The sequence below is a fragment of the Antrostomus carolinensis genome, unplaced genomic scaffold (genome assembly GCF_000700745.2).
Source record: "Antrostomus carolinensis isolate BGI_N321 unplaced genomic scaffold, ASM70074v2 scaffold21981, whole genome shotgun sequence".
Lineage (NCBI taxonomy): Eukaryota > Metazoa > Chordata > Aves > Caprimulgiformes > Caprimulgidae > Antrostomus > Antrostomus carolinensis.
In genome coordinates this window covers 8,062-27,775 of record NW_010293785.1, presented here as the reverse complement: position 1 = coordinate 27,775, position 19,714 = coordinate 8,062, and the positions used below count along the sequence as shown (strand labels likewise).

The 19,714-nt window shown below is 38.4% G+C and overlaps 1 protein-coding gene across 1 annotated transcript; it reads left to right on the top strand.

Annotated features, from left to right (window-relative positions):
* Positions 1–2,126: 2,126 nt before the first annotated feature.
* On the top strand, positions 2,127–14,493 carry LOC104519228 (ras-related protein Rab-18; the record flags this gene model as incomplete). Its single annotated transcript, XM_010177433.1, is given in 7 exon segments — positions 2,127–2,182; positions 7,559–7,620; positions 9,576–9,583; positions 9,585–9,640; positions 11,460–11,578; positions 11,653–11,719; positions 13,219–14,493. Coding segments are annotated over 7 exon segments (547 nt in total), but the record flags the coding sequence as incomplete, so codon positions are not given.
* Positions 14,494–19,714: the final 5,221 nt, after the last annotated feature.

Here is a 19,714-nt window from a genome sequence, read left to right as displayed (position 1 = left end):
GGGGAGAGGAGAGCTGGTGTCTGCCTGACCCCGTTGGAAACTGAGACGGGGAGAAGCAGAGCTCTGCCGGCCTGGCCAGGGGGCTCTGGGCCTTCCTGTGTCCTGTGCAGCCTTGTGTCCTGTCAAGAGGGGTGCACTTGTACATCCCCATAGCGCCGTGGGGTTAATCTGGTCCATAACATGTGCATATAGAGTCATAAGTGACCCAGCAGTGAAGTAGTTCTGTCACTGATTCTTCTGCTGACTAATGATACTCTTTCTCAAGTACTTCGAGGTTGATTTCCTCCCACCTCCTCCCCCATCCCCTGCCCTTTTCATGGCTTTTGTCTAAGCTACTTTTTTGTCTTTTAGTAATTTTTTTCTTTACTTTTTTTTTTGTCATTCCCCTGGATCTTAATAAAGGTAGTGGGATATAAATGCAGGAGGGTTTCTGGGAATGCACCACACTAGTCGTACTAGATTGATATTTTTATGGCTGTAATCTGAGTCTTCTGTGACCCTAAATAACACATAAGTTGCTAATAAGAAAAATCTTTATTTGTTAAAAATCTGTCAGTCATTACTTTGAGTTAGCTGCTGAATTGATAATCTAGTACAGTAGGCATCTGGTGACAGACATGATCTGAGCAAATTTCTTTTAGTTGAGGTCATCTCTTTTATATGTGACCACGTGGGTATGCACGATGTCTTTGTATAGCAACTTATATGCTTGTTTCTTCACACAAGAAAAATTGTTAAAAGACACTTTATGTAGAAGAAATAAAATTAGTATGAAATAATAACACATACAGGAACTTAGTATTGAACTGTTCCTGAATGTGTGTCACTTACCTATTCCCTGACTATGAAAGTCGAGATGTTAAACTTATATTAGCATGGCAGAGTAGGTGGCTGGAGTCCTGACTTCTGAACCAAATGCTGACTTAAACCTGCTCCCTGTGAGTGTGCTGTACTTTAGAAGATGATACCTGCATATGAAAGAAAGGTGGGGAAAGTAGAGGTTGACTGGGCTTAACACTGAAGACTTGTAAACTGATGTTTTTATTCTCGTGGCAGTGTGAGGGTTCCATATTTTGTCTGTTTTGAGTGAAACTAGTTTTAGTTGTAACTAAAAATAGCTACTCTTAAATAGCATCCTGATACAACTATCTGAAGGTACCAGTAAAAACCTACGTACTGTCAATTTTTAAATTTTAATTATTCTTTGGTAAATGAAACTACCATTTGATTTTGGGCTTCTGGAGTAAGGAAAAAAAGTAAATGGGACTTTGTTTTGTTTCTCTAGCCTGGAAAGAATAGAAGCTGTCAGTCATGGCAAACAGCTGTCTGCTGCATGGTATTATACACTCGCTACAGATGCATGGTGATTTAAAAAACTCTATGCCAAGAATCTTTATCTATTGCAAAAATATTTACATTTGGCACAAGTACAGTGGCATTATGGGCACTTCTTCAAGGGACCCCACTACTACAGTGTGATGTGCTGGTAGATCTTAGCTGTAGCTGATCTTGTATTGGTAGCAAATATATCCATGAAGGTGGGGGAAATGTGTATATTAAAGTCCTCATATACAAAAAGATGCAAAATCATAAAACAATGGTGAGCTATTTCTGATCTTAAACTTCTAGGTATTTCTGGTGGGCATAGTCCTTACTGTTCCACTCTGTGCCCAGTTCAAGGAGTTATTTCTGGAGTGAAAAAGCTGACTTGACATTTTCTTCTCAAGCTTACAGAAATACTGTGTGAGGCAATATGAAACCAAAAAATTCTTACTTTTGTACTGAGTTCTGGGAGAACAGGAATAGAGTAAGATAGAAATAAAACACTTTGAGAAGCAGACCATGTGACTGTTCAGGCAACTGATTTGAGGGCTTGTGTAATACTTTGTTTTCAAAGAGGCTTACTCAGTAATAGATGCAGCGAAGAGGCCTGTGTTCTTCCAGCAGTTCTGTCTACTGTATTGTTTTCATGTTCCCTTTTTTGTTTGGTTGGCTTTTTTTTTTGTAGCAGAGAGCTTATGGAAAAATAAGGTGTGTTACTTCTAGACTCGTAATTTCTAGACTTCGGGCAAGCTACAGCTCTGCTGCAATAATAGTAACTCTTATTTTTCTTCCCTCCCTGTCAGCCTTCTGCTGCGGTTCACAGACGATACATTCGACCCGGAACTTGCAGCAACAATTGGTAAGTGTGTGCTGATGCTGCCTTCGAAAAATAGGTACCAGCTTCAGTACCAAATTGTAGTTTGTTCAGACTTGCACAACCGGTAGTGAAGTTCAGACATGTCTGCTTCTCTGTGTGTTAGCATGCAGCACTCAGTGGCGTAGGGCTGTGACTGTACTGGCATGTGGTTGTCCCATTTATGCAAAAATATATCCTTGGCTAGGAAAATGGATATAAATGTCAGCCTTCACCATGAAGCTGGAAATCATAGGTATAGGCAGTGAAAGCTCTAGCAGAACAACCTGCAGTTCACTGTCTGCCAAGATTTGGGGCTAAAATGGAGATGTTATAGTTACTGTTACGTCTTCTACTGATTTATCTGTGCAAGATAGCTATCGAGTTGTTTGCATAGTAATGTTGCTGTCCAGAACTTGTGTTCCATGTCATAAGATACTTGGTAGGTATCTTAAGAAGACAAGACTCTTTAGTAGGGATTGTTAGCTCTTGCAGCTCCTGACAGTACTAGGGGGTACTGGGCTCTGTGTGGTGTCTGCTTTTCCTCTGTAGGGAGGAAATTACAATGTGACTTTTTCTGTCCTACTTAGTCATCAGTTCCTTGTCAGCTAAACTCCTGAGAAAAATGGAAGAGAGCCAAGAATCTAGAGCTACTGGAGAAAAAAAGCAGTGATGTGTCATTGCTATGTTGGTATGATACCTACCAGCAGTAAAGTCAGTTGTGCTGGAGGAGAGTGACTCAATGCAGACTATACTGTATTAGATAGAAGTTTCATTTTGCTTCTTTAGAAAACTAAGAATGTGATGTAGCTCTGTGCCAAATTAATAACCAAAGTAGTGGAAAAATAGAGATAACTTTTCCATGCAATGCATTTCAGTTGCATTTTTTACTTTCTCTGTAGGAAGAGTTCTGGCTAAGGACTTGTATCAAATTATTTCTTCAAGTTCAGCTGTTGGTAAACAAAGCCAGCTCTGTCTAATTGCTTAAGAAGTCAATAAATTGGTCTGGTTTTCATTAATGTTAATAAGATACAGGAGTGCTGTTTCATGTAAACTACTGAGCAGCCGAGGGGAGGAACGTGGCCTATTTTTGTTCATTTCATTGCTCCTAAAAAATGAACTTGTGCAAGCAGCCCTATCTCGGTTCATGAGGGAGGATAGGATGGAAGGAAACAGTAATGGAGCAAACCAGGTGGTAAAGATGGCAACCTTGTATTCTAATCTAAAGGCACTGCTTATACTTCAGATCACAGTAGTTTCTTGATAGGTCAACCAGGTGGACCAGGAAGTTGGTGCAGAATAGCCGGTTTAGCTTTCATGATGTTTTGGATACCAATAGACTAGTTCATCTCAGTATGGGTGTCTTTATGGGATTTTTTTTTTCTTAATTGTGTTTTTTTTCATTCTACTGTTTCTTTACCAATGTCAAAAACTGACATCAGTGCACTGTTTGAGAAACTAAGGAATTATTTCCTGAAGTAATTAGTCCTCTTTAGGATTTGTCAAAATAGCTACCTAGCTAATCGTTGGCTGTAAACAGCAACAACTCAAGGTTTACTACTGGCAGACCCTACCCTGGCATTAGTAGGATCTACTGGCAGGTCCTACCCTGCTCTGTTTCTGATGTGGAAAGGGAAGAAGAGTACTCAATGTGAGCATTACCTCAAATAGAGTTTGAGTTCTGAAACAAATAGAGTTATCTGGAATGAACATGATCATTTGGCAGGAAAAGGAAATTTCTAGAGACTGAGCAAATACTGGCCTAGATCATCCTAGCTGTTAGGCCCCTCTGCCTTATCTTTGTAGCGGTATTGTGCAGTGGAGCTACTGTGACCCAAACTGTGAAAATCCTGTGGCATGGTGCATGAAGCACTCGTGGGATAGCAGATTCTTTTATTTTATTTTTTCTTTTCCACTTAACTGGAAGGGGAATGGAATCTGGATTGTTCTCACTTGTTTTCTTGTTTGCTTTTTTAAAACTAGTAGGCTGTGTCGTTGCCATTTTTCTGGTGAATCTGTTGCTAAGAAGCAATGTGTCAGCTTTAAATTCAGGGCAGAATTTGTTGTTTGTATAGATAGAGTACTTGGAGTAAGTTCTTAGAGATCTGTTTCCTGCTGTGTGAAGACAGATCCTACATACCAAGTTCAGGTACTTGCAAGATGGTGAAATGCCAAAGCACTTTGTAAGTCTTGACCTGGATTTCTTTTTGTGCTGATTAAACACTATTTTGTTTTGAGTTTGGGGATGGAAGAGGTTTTTAAATAATTTTAAGGCTTTCCTGTTCAGACAGCAGTGTGGTGCTTTTTGAAAATGAATGGATTAACTACAAATAATGTCATCTTTCAGTATCATCTACATACTGACTGCTGAACTGGTTAAAGTTACTGTTTTTTATTTTATTTGGATTAGAAAATGAAGAGATAACATGCTATATGTTTAAACAAATGAAACAACAGAACAAACAACTGCACACAAACCCACAACACTGGGGAAAGCCTTCGCTGCAGCACAACTGGTCCCTTGCAATGACCTGTTGAGAAGTACCTTATCTTCCTATCTTGCACAAACATACTGGGTGCAATTCACATGAAACTCTCAACTATTGTTTTGTGTGAGTTTCTTTCTTCAGAATTTTGTAAAATCCTGTGGTATTCTCAGAAGCACAAGCTGCTTTGGGCAAATATTTTTACTTCAGTAGCTTCAGTTAGATTAGCTGTGTTTTATTCAACCTAGCAGATTGCCTGTCCTTGCATTCTCTTGAGGCTAACTTGTTCACTGGGCTTCATCTCTTGGATCTTATCAGACTCTATATGCCCCAGTGTTTTCTGTTGTCCTTACTGCTCATGCTTGTCCTTACCTGCTTGCTCCTTGTATGAGAGATTCTAGATCTCTCTTCAGTGCAATGCCTGTTTCATAAGTGATGTATTGCACAGATCTGATGTTTCTTAACTCTTTAGTCTTTCTTGCACTTGGAGTCCTCCAACTCTAAGCTGTCCAACTTGTCAATTACCTACAACACAAATAATACACTTGAGCTGACTTTGCACTTCCTGTAAATACAGCATGGCATACTGGCCTAAATGTGAGAGCAGCATGAAGGTGACAGAGCTCTTCCTTGCAGACTGTAAGTCTGTAGGACGTTAGTGTGTAGTGCTGAGTCCATTTGGCTCAGGCAGTAGGTGTCAGCACAGGGGAGTACAGTCTAGTACTGCTGTCTTGTTTCTGGCTGCCCTCCAAGGCCTGGTGGAAAGCACTGTCAGCTTCCTGTTGTCAAGGGTAGAAGCATCACTCTTGCAAGCTCAGAACTGACACCTGTTGCACAGATGTGTCTGTATTTCACTGAGGTATTTAGGGAACATAAGTACCCTGTTTTTTCAATTTAACAAGATTTTCTTGAGCCCTGCATTTTTTTCTACTTGTCATCTTGTGGCAGGTTGATGATCAAAAACCTAGTCATTTAAAAGATTTCTTTTTGTTAAATGACATTTGTATGTGTTGAGTTCCTTGGTTTACTACAATTATATTTACCATGTCTTGATCACTTTAAAGGATATATTTTGATGTGTTTTTAGTTAATTTTTGTACTTCTTTTCAATAATCAGTCAATCAGTACAATAGTGAATAAACCCCATGTGTTATAATCAATAGCACATGGGGCTTATTCACTGTTTTAGTTTCTTAATTTACTTGCATTGCTCATGCAGAATTTAAAGCACTATATTTTAATTTTAAGCCAGCAGCAAGGCTACCATAAAGGTGTATATTCACTCTCTATTAAATGAAAATTGCAGAACTGTGCAGGCACAAGATCTTGGATCTGTTTACTGAATGGGAGAATACTGTGGCTCCAAAACACACCTAATATGTTTGTCCTAAGGAAAAAACCTTTTCTTTCTTGAAACTACGATGACATGGTTTTGATTTGTTAACATTAACTATCTGATATTCTAGTAATATGTAATTTATTTTTTTTTTTTTAAATAAAGCTCTTCTAAACCTCAGTTGCAGTGAAGTCATAAATCTGCTTGCAGTGCAGTTTCTTAAGCATCCTATGTACTCTCTGTGACTTTGTAAGTTGAAGGTGTTTTGGCAGCTGTTTGCACTTGTTTGTAATCTGCATGGCCTTGGGAATATAAGTGCAGCACACTTACCATGAGGCCCTACTTAAACATCTTGTGTTAGAATGGTTAAAACAGAAATTCTTATAGCAGATATGATGACTATTGTTTTCAGCCAAAGTACAAAATATTTGCTGTTACACTTGAAAGTTTTTCATGTAAAGGTGTCAGCTTTCCACATTGCTACTTCATTTCAGGGCTGCTGCCTGGTGAGGAGTAAGAGTCACTCCAAAATAATTTAAACATACTTCCAGTTACGTGGTGTTGGTAACCTAAGGATTAAATTGCAGCAAAATGAATCATAACTGTACCCAGCCTCTCACTGATGTGTGTTGCTATATCCTTTAATATGCACAGTCATTAACATCTTGTCCTCCTTGGCTTGAGTTCTGTGCAACTTGTCCTTGGGCAAGTGGTAGACTACTAGTTCCTGGATCCTTTTTGGTTTTTGTTGTTGTTGTTGTTGTTGTTGTTTGGTTTTTTTGGTTTTTTTTAAAGGGCTTGGAGAGGGAGGGGAATTATCAGAGTGAATTTTTGAGGTAGATAACTGTTGTCAACAGCAGAACTGTTACCAGGTTACCTGCTTTTTTCTTTGTCACTGAGCATGGTATTGGCGAGTCCCTGATTTTGCTGGAATCCCTGTAAGAGATACACTGCATGTTCGAGTCATCCAAAGCTTATTTGACATGTTTGTTTTGGAAATTACTGTCATCTAACGTTATCTCTCACAGGACAATGATGATGTAGTAGATGAGTCTCTGCATTAGTTTACCTCCACATGATCACCTTGATGAGACTTGGTCAGGTTGTTTGAGACAGGGAAACAGAGCAAATAGTTACCTGAATGCAGCTTCCTTCTTTGTTTTCAAAGTATGTTGTCCCTTAAGACTATGGATATAGAATCATATATATGGATATATAATCAAGGAGAACACGTGTACAAGGAATGAATAGAACATTAATCCATTTGAATTATAAATTTTAATATTTGTCCTGGAATATGTGCTTTAATACAGGAAATGTAGTATTTACCTTACTTCCATAAAATGTTTTGAGTCAAGGGTTTAAAAGACCCTTAGGCTTTTGCAAAAGACTTTCAGCAACAAAACCCTGAGTTTTGAATAAGGCTCATAAATAGCTAATGAAACTTACTCTTTCTGCTCCTCACAACTTGTTTCTGAGTTTGATTTTTTTTCTTTTTACTTTCTCTTTCAAATATAGCTGTGGTATGTTTGAAGAATTAAACTATTTTTCCTCCTGTAGGTGTGGACTTCAAGGTGAAAACTATTTCAGTTGATGGAAACAAAGCTAAACTGGCAATATGGGTAAGTCTCTGCTAAGTTCTTAATGTGTTGCTTTGCTTTAGGAATACTGATAGCTTGTATAATGCACAGTTGTATAGAATCCTCTTCTATTTAATATGGAGGTGCTTTGGAGGAGTGGGAGGTTAATACTGAACCATTCAGAAGGTGGAATGGATTGTGGGGCAACTGGCTAATGGGGCAATTCTGTTGCCTATGAGCTGCTTCCAAAGCACTGATTCCAGGTCTGGTTGGCATAGGAGTAGAAGAAGGGAGGAATAAATAGTACTAAATCAATCAGACTTTAAGACTGTGAATTGAGCCATTCCTAGATTATTTTTTATGAGTAATTCATTGTTTTAACTTCTAAAGAGTTAGCCCTCACTAATCTGAGACTTCCTTGTATACATTGTTCTTGTCTGTACTTGAGAGGTTTTAAAATGGTGCACTTCTCAACCTAAACGTTTTAGGCAAAATTTAGTAGTGTATTGATAGGTTAAGAATTATTGTTGCATGCTAAATCTATACTCAAATGTTACCCCTCAAAATAATTTGTTGCCAAAAAACTTTGTCCTCGCACAAAAGCTTTTATAGGCTTGAGGTTAGTGTTATTTGTAGAAGATGCAGGTGAAAGGGAGAGGGAGTATTTGTAATCTTAGCCTTAGAGCATTCATCATCTCTTCTAGTTAAAAGTGGAACTTCTGAATTCATGGCAAGTGAAGAAAGAAAAAGTACTTCCAAGCTTTTTTTTTTTTTAATAAACATTTTCCATTCTGCAAACCAGCCTCCACACTTGTGTGACTTGAAGCAGCTTTTGAATATTCAGACCCAATTGTGAATTCTTGTAGCCAGCAAGAATAACTGACCTTTGCTTCCTTGGGAAGTAGTAGTGGAACATGAAATACATATTGCAATACTTATATTGCTTTGAGGGTGTTTCATATCTTAACTAATAAACAGGACTTATGTCTTATTATGACAGTAGTAATCACTAAAATAAGTGGGTTTGACAAGGAAAATAACTGCAACAACTTGACAAACAAACAGATGTATAGGAGGAAAAACAGACTGATAGCAGAATGATGTGTCATCATGGGATGGAAAATAGTACATACTGTTAACTTGGGGTTTATCTTCTTTCATATTGGTGAATGTGAAGAAATAGTTCTGAGGTAAACTAGAAAAGAAAAGCTTGTAAAGGTGTATCATGACACAAAAACAGTTTGAGATGTGTGGGATTGACTAAGTGACTTGTAGAATGTTGGAAGTCCAGTTCAGTTATTCATGTTCTTTGACAGGGAACCGTTTTGGATCCACAGTGCTTCATGTGTCATTTCTGATGTGGGATAACTTGGATGAAGTACTTTAAACCTTTTGTGCATAAAGTCTGCAATGAACATATGCTATAACTTAATCTGATAAGAAAAGAGCATTCTAATATTTGTTTTTTTGCAGAGCTGTTGACACCTTAAATTTGAGGATGTAAATTCAACTTAAGTCAGAGGTTTTTCTGGTTTTATTTCTACTTTTGCTCTGTCATAGCATGTTAAATGCATTTACCCTGGCACTTAATCAGATTTAATTGGACCAAGGTGATTGAAGTGAGGGAACTAGTTTTGTTGCTGTGGGTTTTAATGTTTGTCACAAAGTCTTGGATAGTACTGCAGCTATACTGGTTTCTTGCTGGTTGCTGCTGTACTAGCTGCAGAACAACTACTTCCACAGAAATTGCGACCTTACTGCTATATAGTCTAGTTATTTACTACACCTAACAGTTTAAAGGTGTTTCCCAGGACAGACTGTATAAAATATCAAAATTAATGTGCAGTAAAACAGCAAAGGAGAGTATGAACTCAGTTAACCTGATAGTTGAATATACTTTGAATCTTATTATATGTTCATTAGAAGCAGAGTATCTGAGAGCTAAAATAGATTCTGCTCAAATTCTGAATAATGGAGCTTTCTGCATGGCTTTTTAGGATACTGCTGCGGTTCAGAACATTAACACCCAGTTACTATAGAGGTGCACAAGGTGTTATCCTAGGTAAGTACAGCTTTGCGTGCTATTTTGTGTAAGTTTGTGGTTTTCTCGTGCATTGGAGTTATACAGACTCATATAACCTTTCTGTAGTATCTGATTGATATTAAAAATCATTGCATCTGTGTTGAACAGCTCATACATTAAAGGATCTTGAATTTAGTGTCTGAGCTCTTTCTCATGTAATCAGTCTCACTGGCCTGAGAACCACTGGTTTTTACCTGAGATGGAAAGTTATTGCTATTTGAAGGGATAGCTTGGAGCTGTCCCTGTGCTGCCAGGAATTTGCCTTTTATTTATTACTTTTGTTTTTTGCCTATGCTTACTAAGCCCAGAGTCAAAAAAAGAAAGATTTTTCTCTTCTGCTCAGTGTCCTCTTTCAGTATCAGTATGTGTACAGCTTTCTCTTTTTTTTTTTCTTCTCCATATTTGTTTTTCTTAATGAAATTAGTATTGACACTGTGGAGTCCAGCTGGGATTTTTTGTTGTTTGTGTCTCCATACTGATGGGCTGTTACACAGTCAGAATCACTTAGAAAAGACTAGCTGGTTACATAAAAAACATCAATCTGTGTGGGAGAAACCCAGGCCAAAACCTGTAATTCCTACTTCACAGTGAAGTCTCTTTTGCTTTTCTTTTGTATATGGAAGCCTGGAGGCTCTGAGCTCTGAAGTTCTGCTTCTCCACTGCTAGAAGTGAGTAGCTAACTAAAGTAAGGGCAGGAAAGTAAGTTTCATTTTTTTCGAAGATGCATCTAACTTGAGAGGTTCTTTATAAGTTCATTGTGTCAAGTTAAATTGTTTAATGTGGAATAACCTCTGTCATGAGACTTCCTGGTAGATTTTGTTTGGTATGTACTGTTTCCCAAGTCTGAGTTGCATTATCTTCCTGGTATAGGAAGATGCTGTCAGGACATGTCTTGTCAAGTCACTTAGTTGCTGGCACTGAACCTGCCACTTACTGTTGGAAGCTGTAAAAGTAAGCAAGCACTGTTTGGGAACTAGAAGGTTCTGCTGTTGAGATTTGCTCTCTCAATTTATTTAATCTTCCCTTGACATTTAACATTTGTTAAATGACTTCCTAAAAATAAGGTTCTTCATGCAAGCCAAGCTATAGATTTGATCGAAACCAACTGTTTATGCCTGTCTGCACGTGGGATATGAGAATGAAGGGAAAAAATACTTTCATAGCTTGAAATGGTAGCTTTTAGTTGCTGGGTAGTGGATTTTAGGCTTAACAAGGTCTACTTTTTGTCTGCCCTTTCTGCTCATAGCATGGGTTATTACTTATATCCCACACAAATGCTAAATATTTAGAAATACTAAAATGCTGAAAACTCAGTAGTTCGCTGGTATTTGTGAGGATTTGGTGATCAGTTTACTTTTTTTAACTAAATCGGTAGCATAGCAGCAGTGTTATACAAGTCTTAATTATCACTAATTAACTCAGTGCAGAAGGTCATGCCACCTTCTGCATATCTTTTGTGTAGTGATGTTAATAAGTATCCTGCATCAAGGGTCTGCAAGTGTAGAATTCTTTGGAGAATGGTAGTCTCTAGCCTGTAAGCTAGGATGTCTCAAAATAAATTAGTCTGAGAACAGTAGATGACTGAATCTTAAGAGTTGCTCTGCATTAGTGTTGCCAGTGATTTGAGCTGGTGGATATTCAACTTTTTTTCTAATTGTCATCTTGCTGTAGTGCGTAAACTTGAATCCTTGGAACTCTTTCAGTTTTCTAAATCAGAAGCCATTATTTTTGCTCCTTTTGTGATGTAAGCTGTATTTCTTGGAAAAACTGTGGCAATACTATTGCTAATATCTTTCAGTTTATGATGTCACAAGAAGAGATACTTTTGTCAAACTGGATAACTGGTTAAATGAACTGGAAACATACTGCACAAGGAACGACATAGTGAAAATGCTAGTTGGAAACAAGATTGATAAGGTAAATTTAATTCAACTGAAGTAAGTAATCTGTTGTGTATTAATAATGCATATTAATGCTGTGTCTTATTATAGGAAAACCGTGAAGTTGACAGAAATGAAGGTCTCAAATTTGCAAGAAAACATTCCATGTTGTTCATAGGTATGTTATAGATATTTGCAGAACTCTTACTTGATTTTTGTTACATAATGAAAAGTGACATTTCTATAGGACTGATAGTCTTTGTATGTACAATCCAATTAGTGATATTTCTTAGCTGCAATAGGTATAAAGATAGTAGGTATTCCCATCTTCTTCAGAATTGTTCCTAAATATGTCCAGATATCTAATCTAATTGTGGATGAGTATACTGAAGTGCATAAGGATTAAGAGTGGAATACAAGCTCTACTGTAGTCTCACAAAACCTGTTTGAGGTTTTGTCTGATTTCTTTTCCCAGCCTACTTGCTAAATTACTAACAGAAGCAAAACAAAAGTTGGGAAAGTGGTACTAGTGGCCAGCTTTCAGTATAGCAAAAAGGCTGGTACTTGACAGAAATTGGTATTAGAACTGGGATGTAAAAATAGATAGGAATATAATGAACTTTTAAATGATGGGTGGGATTGATTAGTGGCAGAATCATGACTGGAGAAAATATCTTGGTTTCATCTTGCTGCAAAATGAGATGGGTCTTGTAGACAAAGCCTTTTAATGATAAATTAAAGTGGGTGGTGAAGTGATTCTTTATGTGTAAATTTATTACATGTTTCATGTAAGGATCAGCAGGGATTACTTTATAGGATGACTGCAGTAGCAAAGAAGTTCATTGACATTTACTGTACTTAGACTTGTTTTCCCATCTCTGACTAATGACATCGTTGTCTAGTATCTTGCTGTGTTTCTTTTTGGCTGGTGTCAGATATGGAAATAGAAGTTCAGAGTTAAGGCACAAGCTGTTAAATGCATGGAAGATGAAAAGGAACATGAAAATTAAACAATAAATAAATAGGATATGTAGCATGCATATATGTGTATATTTAAGTATCTTCATGGCTGTGTAGAAGAACAGGGCAAGCCCTAGTGGGACTGAACAGTTTCAGATGGTATCCTCATAATATGCCTGGTGAACAGATTTCTTGGGCTTAGCCAAAGTAAGGCTCCTGAGTGAAATTACCTAGAATTCTGCTGACTGCAGAAGAAGCTGTATCCCTTATTGCTTTTTATCAGATGTGTTATATCATGGAGGCTGACCACGATCCTACAGTATGGGTCCTTGCTTCTTAGGGTATGGTGGTACTGCAGTTCTGACTCATGTACAGAACAGAAATACAGAACAGCAACCAGGTTCATCAGGCAAGTTAGTAAAACCCTCCTTTCCTCTTACTGAAGTGCTTTCCACAGAAAAATAAAGCTAAGCTCTAGCTGTCTTCATATATTCTAGTGACATTCAACTTCAGAGCTCTTCTGTTAAGAGTCTTTTCAGGTGCTGCTTTATGTGGTGGCAGAAATCTGCATACCTGCTAATTTTGGCACTGCTATGTTCTTGTAGAATATATTGTAGAAATTTTAAGTCTAGGTTGTAGGTTGAGACTGAACTGAAAGAGAAATACTAAGTTACTGGAAGCTCTGCTAACACTTGTGTTCTTGTGTCCCTTCTCCAGAGGCAAGTGCAAAAACATGTGATGGTGTACAGTGTGCCTTTGAAGAACTTGTGGAAAAAATCATTCAGACTCCTGGACTGTGGGAGAGTGAGAGCCAAAACAGAGGTGTAAAGTTATCAAACAAGGAAGAAGGATATGGAGGAGGAGGAGCATGTGGTGGCTATTGTTCTATGTTATAAACTTTGGGAAGCTTATTCTTTACATATTTAAACAGATAGTGACACCTTTCTGTATATAAATTCATTAAATGCTATTTTTAGGGACCTTGCAGTTTGCACATATTTGTTTTGTATCATGGCAGTGAACACTTGTAGGAAAAATGTTCTGCAGCTTTCCTAGTTTGAAAATGTTATGGTAAGCATGCCCAATTTGCAATCTTCGGGTTTTTATAAGTAGCATAAATAATGTGCAAGAACAAATGCACTAAACATTTTACAACTGTATAAATTCATCATGTAACTATTCTAAACAAATCCATCTAACAGAAACACATTACTGCATTGTCTGCTCTCTGTCTTATTTTTAAACACCCTTGAAATTATAGAACTATATAGTGTGCACAGATCTTGAAAACAGTGTGAGCTATAAATGTTGCATTTCATTTCTTCTAGTATATGCTTTTTTATGGTATTAAAACCAGCAAGATTATATAGTTCTTAGACAAATCTGCTAAATTTTTGTCTTTCAGCAGAGCTGTCTAAAGTACAAATTGGCACAGGCCATAGTTGGTATCCGCACCTTCTTGAAGAGATGCTTTTGAAAGCTTCCTTTGCAAAGCTGGGAGACACCCTTTTTTCTTTTTAATCATCACTTCAGTTGATGGCTTAACTGGAGTTTTAATCCTGTGATATTTATATACTAAATTTGTGGTACTCTTGCACTCTAGGTTTTTATGATGCGATCTGCTCTAGACTTGCTGTAGAAAGTCTTCATTTTTGACAAGGGGTCTAAATGACATCTTTGTTCTTTCATTGTGAATCAGTTTGCTACACTACAGAATGGATGCCTAACTTTCCTAATTGTTTGTAATATGACTTTATCTCAGACTGTAGCTCACTGTGGCTGTGAAGATCTCTATCACATGTCTGCTTTGTGTGGCTACTTGTTTGAAAAGAAAACTTCCTGTCACAGACACTAAATGGGAAGCTGTAGGGCTTCTTGATCTCTGTATGGAAAAATACTATTGCAATGAGTATTCACTTTGAGTTTACTGTATCAAAACCAATGGTTTGTTTCAGAAGACTTGTATAGACTTAATAAATTTTTTCCACAGTATTCAACTTTTCTAACCTCTTCCTATTGTAGAGTTGTATATTTTCTAGCACATACAGTTTAAACAAGGTCACTTCTTCCAGACAAATTATTTCTGCTTTCTGAAGGACAAGGATGTTGCATTGTTGTGTTGGGTTTTTTGTTTGAGTTTTTTTAAATAATCACTATAATGCAATCAGTAACTGAACTATTGGGCAGTTTCTTGTAAATGTAGTGATGACAGTAACTTTTATTACTGCAAGGTTTTGTGTAAATGTCAGCGTATGTGATCTGTGTTTTGCAGCTGGTCTTGGCTGCTTCTTTTAAAATACACTTTATTCTTCACACAGAAACTTTGTTTTCTGTTCTGTTTTACGCTTGCTAGAGAACCATACCAAAATTTGAAGACTTTACCATGCTAATTTTTACCAAATATTGTATCTGTAGTATTGTTAATGTAGTAGGATAATTAAAGTATGTAAATATAATTAATATTAAATATACATACCTATTGTATTAAAATGTTAGATTTGTAGTACTGTTTCATGCAGAATATGTGGGCTGAGCAAATCTTGTTTGTTAGCATTGAGGTCAAAGGATCTCTGATTTTTGTATGCTAGGAGTAGAGGAAACCGGTAGGAGCATGAAAACTCTGAATAACAATTATTTGAGTATTATTTCAGTAATATTGGGCAGGTATCATAATGCTGGCAGGTGCCTGTAATTTATTTCCATGTCTGTTTTCCCTTTAGCCTGGGGGCATCCCTAAGTTGAGAAGAGACTTACTTTTCAGTTTCTAATTGTCCTGATCTGATGTTTGGAAAGGATTTGATACGATCCCAAGAGTGAGATTAAGACACAAACAAGGTTAAATGCTGTGCACCCAGAACACCTTTTATTACAAAAAGAAAAAGTAATAAAGAGAATAGTGATAGGATAGGGTGGAATGAAAGATGGAAATCAAGCCAGCAGTTGGGATAGGGCTGCAAGAATAGTCACCACCATGGATCCTGTGGTGAGGCAGCGGTGAGTTGGGCCAGGGGGGGTCTCAGTTGCTTGGTGGCGGGCAGTCACACACACGCTCCAGCGGAGGTGCGGTGCAGTGTGGTCAGGCGGTCATATCTCTCCCAGAACAGGTCCTTCTTAAATACCGCCTTGAGGGCCGTGGCTTCTGTGACAGTGGCACATTTTCAGCTCTCTGCCTCCCAGCAACTGCTGCATGCTTGGGGCCAGGGCATGCCCAGGTGGAATGTTTTCACAAGTGGGAGTTTCTGGGACCCTGTGATCTTGTGACTGTCCTTGCAAGCAATCTTCAAGAACAGTTCATAGTGCGGTCCCTCACACTCATGAAAGATTCTTTTCTCACAGGAACTGGATCCATCTTTCATTCTGGCTTTGCCAGATCTGACAGCTCTTGTCAAAGGGAGGAACTGCAGGGTGCTCTGAATAGTGGGTGTTGTTCTGCAAAAGAATCAAGTCGTCGGCTCCCTCTCTTCCTGCAACGTTTTCCTGGGGAGAGAGGAGTGTTCTGAAACAGCGTATTTAGTGAGACTGAGAACAGTTAGCTATTTAGTTAAAGCAGATGCTTTCTAATCGACTTGCAACTGGCTTTTCTCTCTTCTTCATCTTTTAAGCATGTTTGGTTATGTCCCTGAGGAATGACTTTTCCTAGAGTCTCACCACCTTTCCTCATTGCTCTGTCAAGAAGCTATATATGGGAGGGGTGGGTTCCTGTGCTTCCAGTGTTTGTTAGAGCAAATTTATCATCAGTTACTCTGCTACATTTTTTTTTTTTTTATTTTTTCTTTTTGCCCCCCCCCCCCCCTTTTTTTTTGTGGGGGGTGGGAGACAGGAGGGAGGAAGATACCATCTTTCTAATAAGACTGTTCCCATACTTCCAAAGTTGTTTTTCCTCTTTGCAGGCATGTCTGAAACTTGTAAGGTGTACCATAACCTCTACTTAGTACTGATTTAAGCCTATATCTTTGTTGAATATTGAGTATTGCAGAGAAGTATGCACGAGAGATCCTTCAGTCTACCTCAGTGGGTAGCTGAGGGATGGTGGAGATAGCTAGTGTTTGCTGTTCATGAAGTAGTGAATGAGTCCATTTCTGTGGCAAATAGTTTTAAAATAAAATACTAAACCAGAGTGAGATAACAGAAAAATCTCGCATTATCATGAAACCAATCTGGGCGATTCTGTGAATCTGTGAGACGTTTAAAACTGAAGTTGTTTCCAGTTCATGTACTCTGTAGTCAGTATTTTTAATAGCAGTTAAGTACTTGTGGCTGGTAGAGGTTTTCTGTAGCCTGGAAGTATATGGCAACAGTTGCATCTTCTTGAACTTACACTTGAGAATACTACTAAGTGTTATTATGGTTTTGTCTTGGATTTCCTATTCCATATTCCAATCTTTTTAAAAGAGAGGTGGGACAGGCTTCTGGTGGAGATATAAAGTTGCTTTCTTCTTTTTTTTTTTTTTTTTTTTTTTGCTAGTGGGGCTTTTATCCAAACTACAGCATCACTTTTCCTGTTCTACTGCAGTGAGATCAACAGCTGGCTCAAAGTAAGTCTTAACAAAATGAAGACCTGAGTTCAGTAAGTCCCCAAACAATGCCAATGACTGTCTCATCAGCCTTGGCAGAGCTTCAGGAAACAGTGGTGTTCTTGCTGCTATCCCATACTGCAGTGGCAACTACTCTGTATGCTTCGCTTTGTTAGTTCCCTTGTTTGCCAGTAACCTGAAGGATGTATAGTGAACTACACTAATCCTTCTAATCTTGCCCTGTAGTTTAGTGTAATCCTGTGTTTTGAGACTGAACTGGATGCATTTTTTCAAACATGTGCAGAGCTCGGGCAACCTGTGTTGTGATCGGCACAAGTTACTGCTATTTAGCTGCAGAGGATTGATGTAAATGTTCAAGGTGCTGCCTCCAGCCCATATGTGCTATCTTGTTGTAAGCCCCTGTAGTAGTTTTCAGTGTCTTGCTGTCCTTCATGAAGGTGTCAAGAAGCAACATTAGTCTGAGCAAGGCTTTTTCATCTTGCCAGACAAATCATTGCATGGTTTTCAGAGGTAGTTGAGCCTTCAAGGGCAAAATATAAGGTGTTTTTCCTGGTCACTTTCCAACAGCATTAGCTTTTGGAGAAAAAGAGAGAAGCTCTCCATTAAAACTGTTTCAAGTTTTGTAAGGTTTCCACATACCTTGCATTAAGTACCTATGGCACCTTAATCAAAAATTGATGAAGGGTTATACAGGCAATGAACTGTAAAGGTGTGTTTCCAAACTACTGCGTGCTTACATTCTGTGGCTGATGTTAATGCAAGACTCTTGTCATTGTCCTTGTGTCAGGGTAGCATCTGATCCTTTCTGTTGGAGTTTAAATGGTCTCGGTGGTTAACTACTGAAGATTTTTCTTTTTTCCCTCATGCTACTAGTTTCTGTAGCATCTATGCACATTTTACATACAATGATGGCAAAATGCCCAGTGAAGTTCTTGAACTCTTGGGCTCTAGTCCTCTGTTTGAGCAGCTCAAAAAAAAAAAAAAGAAAAAAACCCAAAGCAAAAAAACAACAAAACCCCAACACAAAAGTAAACAAACACCTCCCCCCCCAATAAAAAACCACAACCCCAAAAAACGCCCTGGAAAACAACAAACCAGAACAAAAACAAAAAGCAGAAGCCGCCTTAAAATAAAGTATCAAATCATGATTGGAAGGAAACTTTTCTAGTGTTTTCTGTGTATGATCAGCTCTGGATTTACTTGGTTCTGGGAATAAATCTAGTTGGATCCCTTTGACAGGAGTGCTTGGTTCCCAGTTCTTAATGGTTGCCAGGCTGGACAGAATCTGAGTAGTGTGGCTATCAAAATGTTCATGATAACATGAAACTTAGTCTTGAACATAGCTAGACCTGGAGCTTCTCATTGCTACTTAAGATTAGGAGCAAAGCTGCAAACTGGAGTTCAGGGAAAAGCAGTAGCAGCTGCCCAAACTGTGAAGGCAGTTTTAATAATATATAATACATTAAAGGTCTGTATTATATATACAAAATATATAATATGCCATATAGTAAAGATACTATTTACTATAATTAATGAAAACATTTTGTTACAATTAATATAATTTATTTAAATATATATTGCAATATAGAAATATAATGTATATATTATAAGAATATTTTTTATTGGTTAGAAATTATGTGTCATCTCTGAACTTCAGTTTCAAACGTAATGAATTATTTTAATTCAGGATGGGTATGACAAAGGTACAAAGCCTGTGGGCAGATGTCATCCAGAAGAACAGAAGGAAGAATGCCTATGGAAGCAAGAGTCGAGCTTTATAAACTGATAATGCCTGAGCATGGTGTGCAGTCAAAGCTGAAGTTCTAGATTAACAGGGTGCTCAGGGTGCCAGAGGTCAGACATCACATCTGCCTAGATGTGGTTTGACTTAAATTTTTCTCCTGAACATTATCCTGAATCGCAGAATAGTTGAGGTTGGAAGGGGCCTCTGAAGGTCATCTCTCCAAGCTCCCTGCTCCAACCAAGACACCTAGAGCTGGTTTCATGGCACTGTAGCTAGATGGCTTTTGAATGTCTTCAGAGAGGGAGACTCCACAACCTTTTTGGGAAACCTGTTCTAGTATTTAGTCACCCTTTGAGCAAAAAAAAGTGTTTCCTGGTGTTCAGATGGAACCTCCTGTGTTTTAGTGTGTGCTCATTGCCTTTTTGGCCTGCCAGTGGACAGTAGCAAAAAGAGCCTGGCTCTGTTCTCTGTGAACCATCACTTCGGGTATTTATATGCATTAGTAAGATTCCCCCCTTAACATTCCTTTCCCCAGGCTGAACAGTTTGAGCCTTTCCTCACAGAGATGTTCCTGACCCTTGAGCATCTTTGTGGCCCCTACTTGGACTCTCTCCATGTCTCTCTTGTACTGTGGAGCCCAGAACTGGACATGGTACTCCAGGTGTGGCCTCATCAGTGCTGGGGAGAGGGCAAACATCACCTGAGTTGACCTGCTAATAATGCTCCTTCTAATGCAACCCAGGAGACTGCTGGTTGCCTTTGCTGACTTATGTTCACTTTGTGCCTACCAGGACCCCCAGGTCCTTTTCTGCCAAGTTGCTTTCCAGTGGGGTGGCCCCCAGCATCTACTGGTGGCTCCTCTCTAGGGAAAGGACTTGGCACTTCCCCTTGTTGGACTTCACAGAGTTCTTGTTGGCCCCTAAAAGGGAGCTCT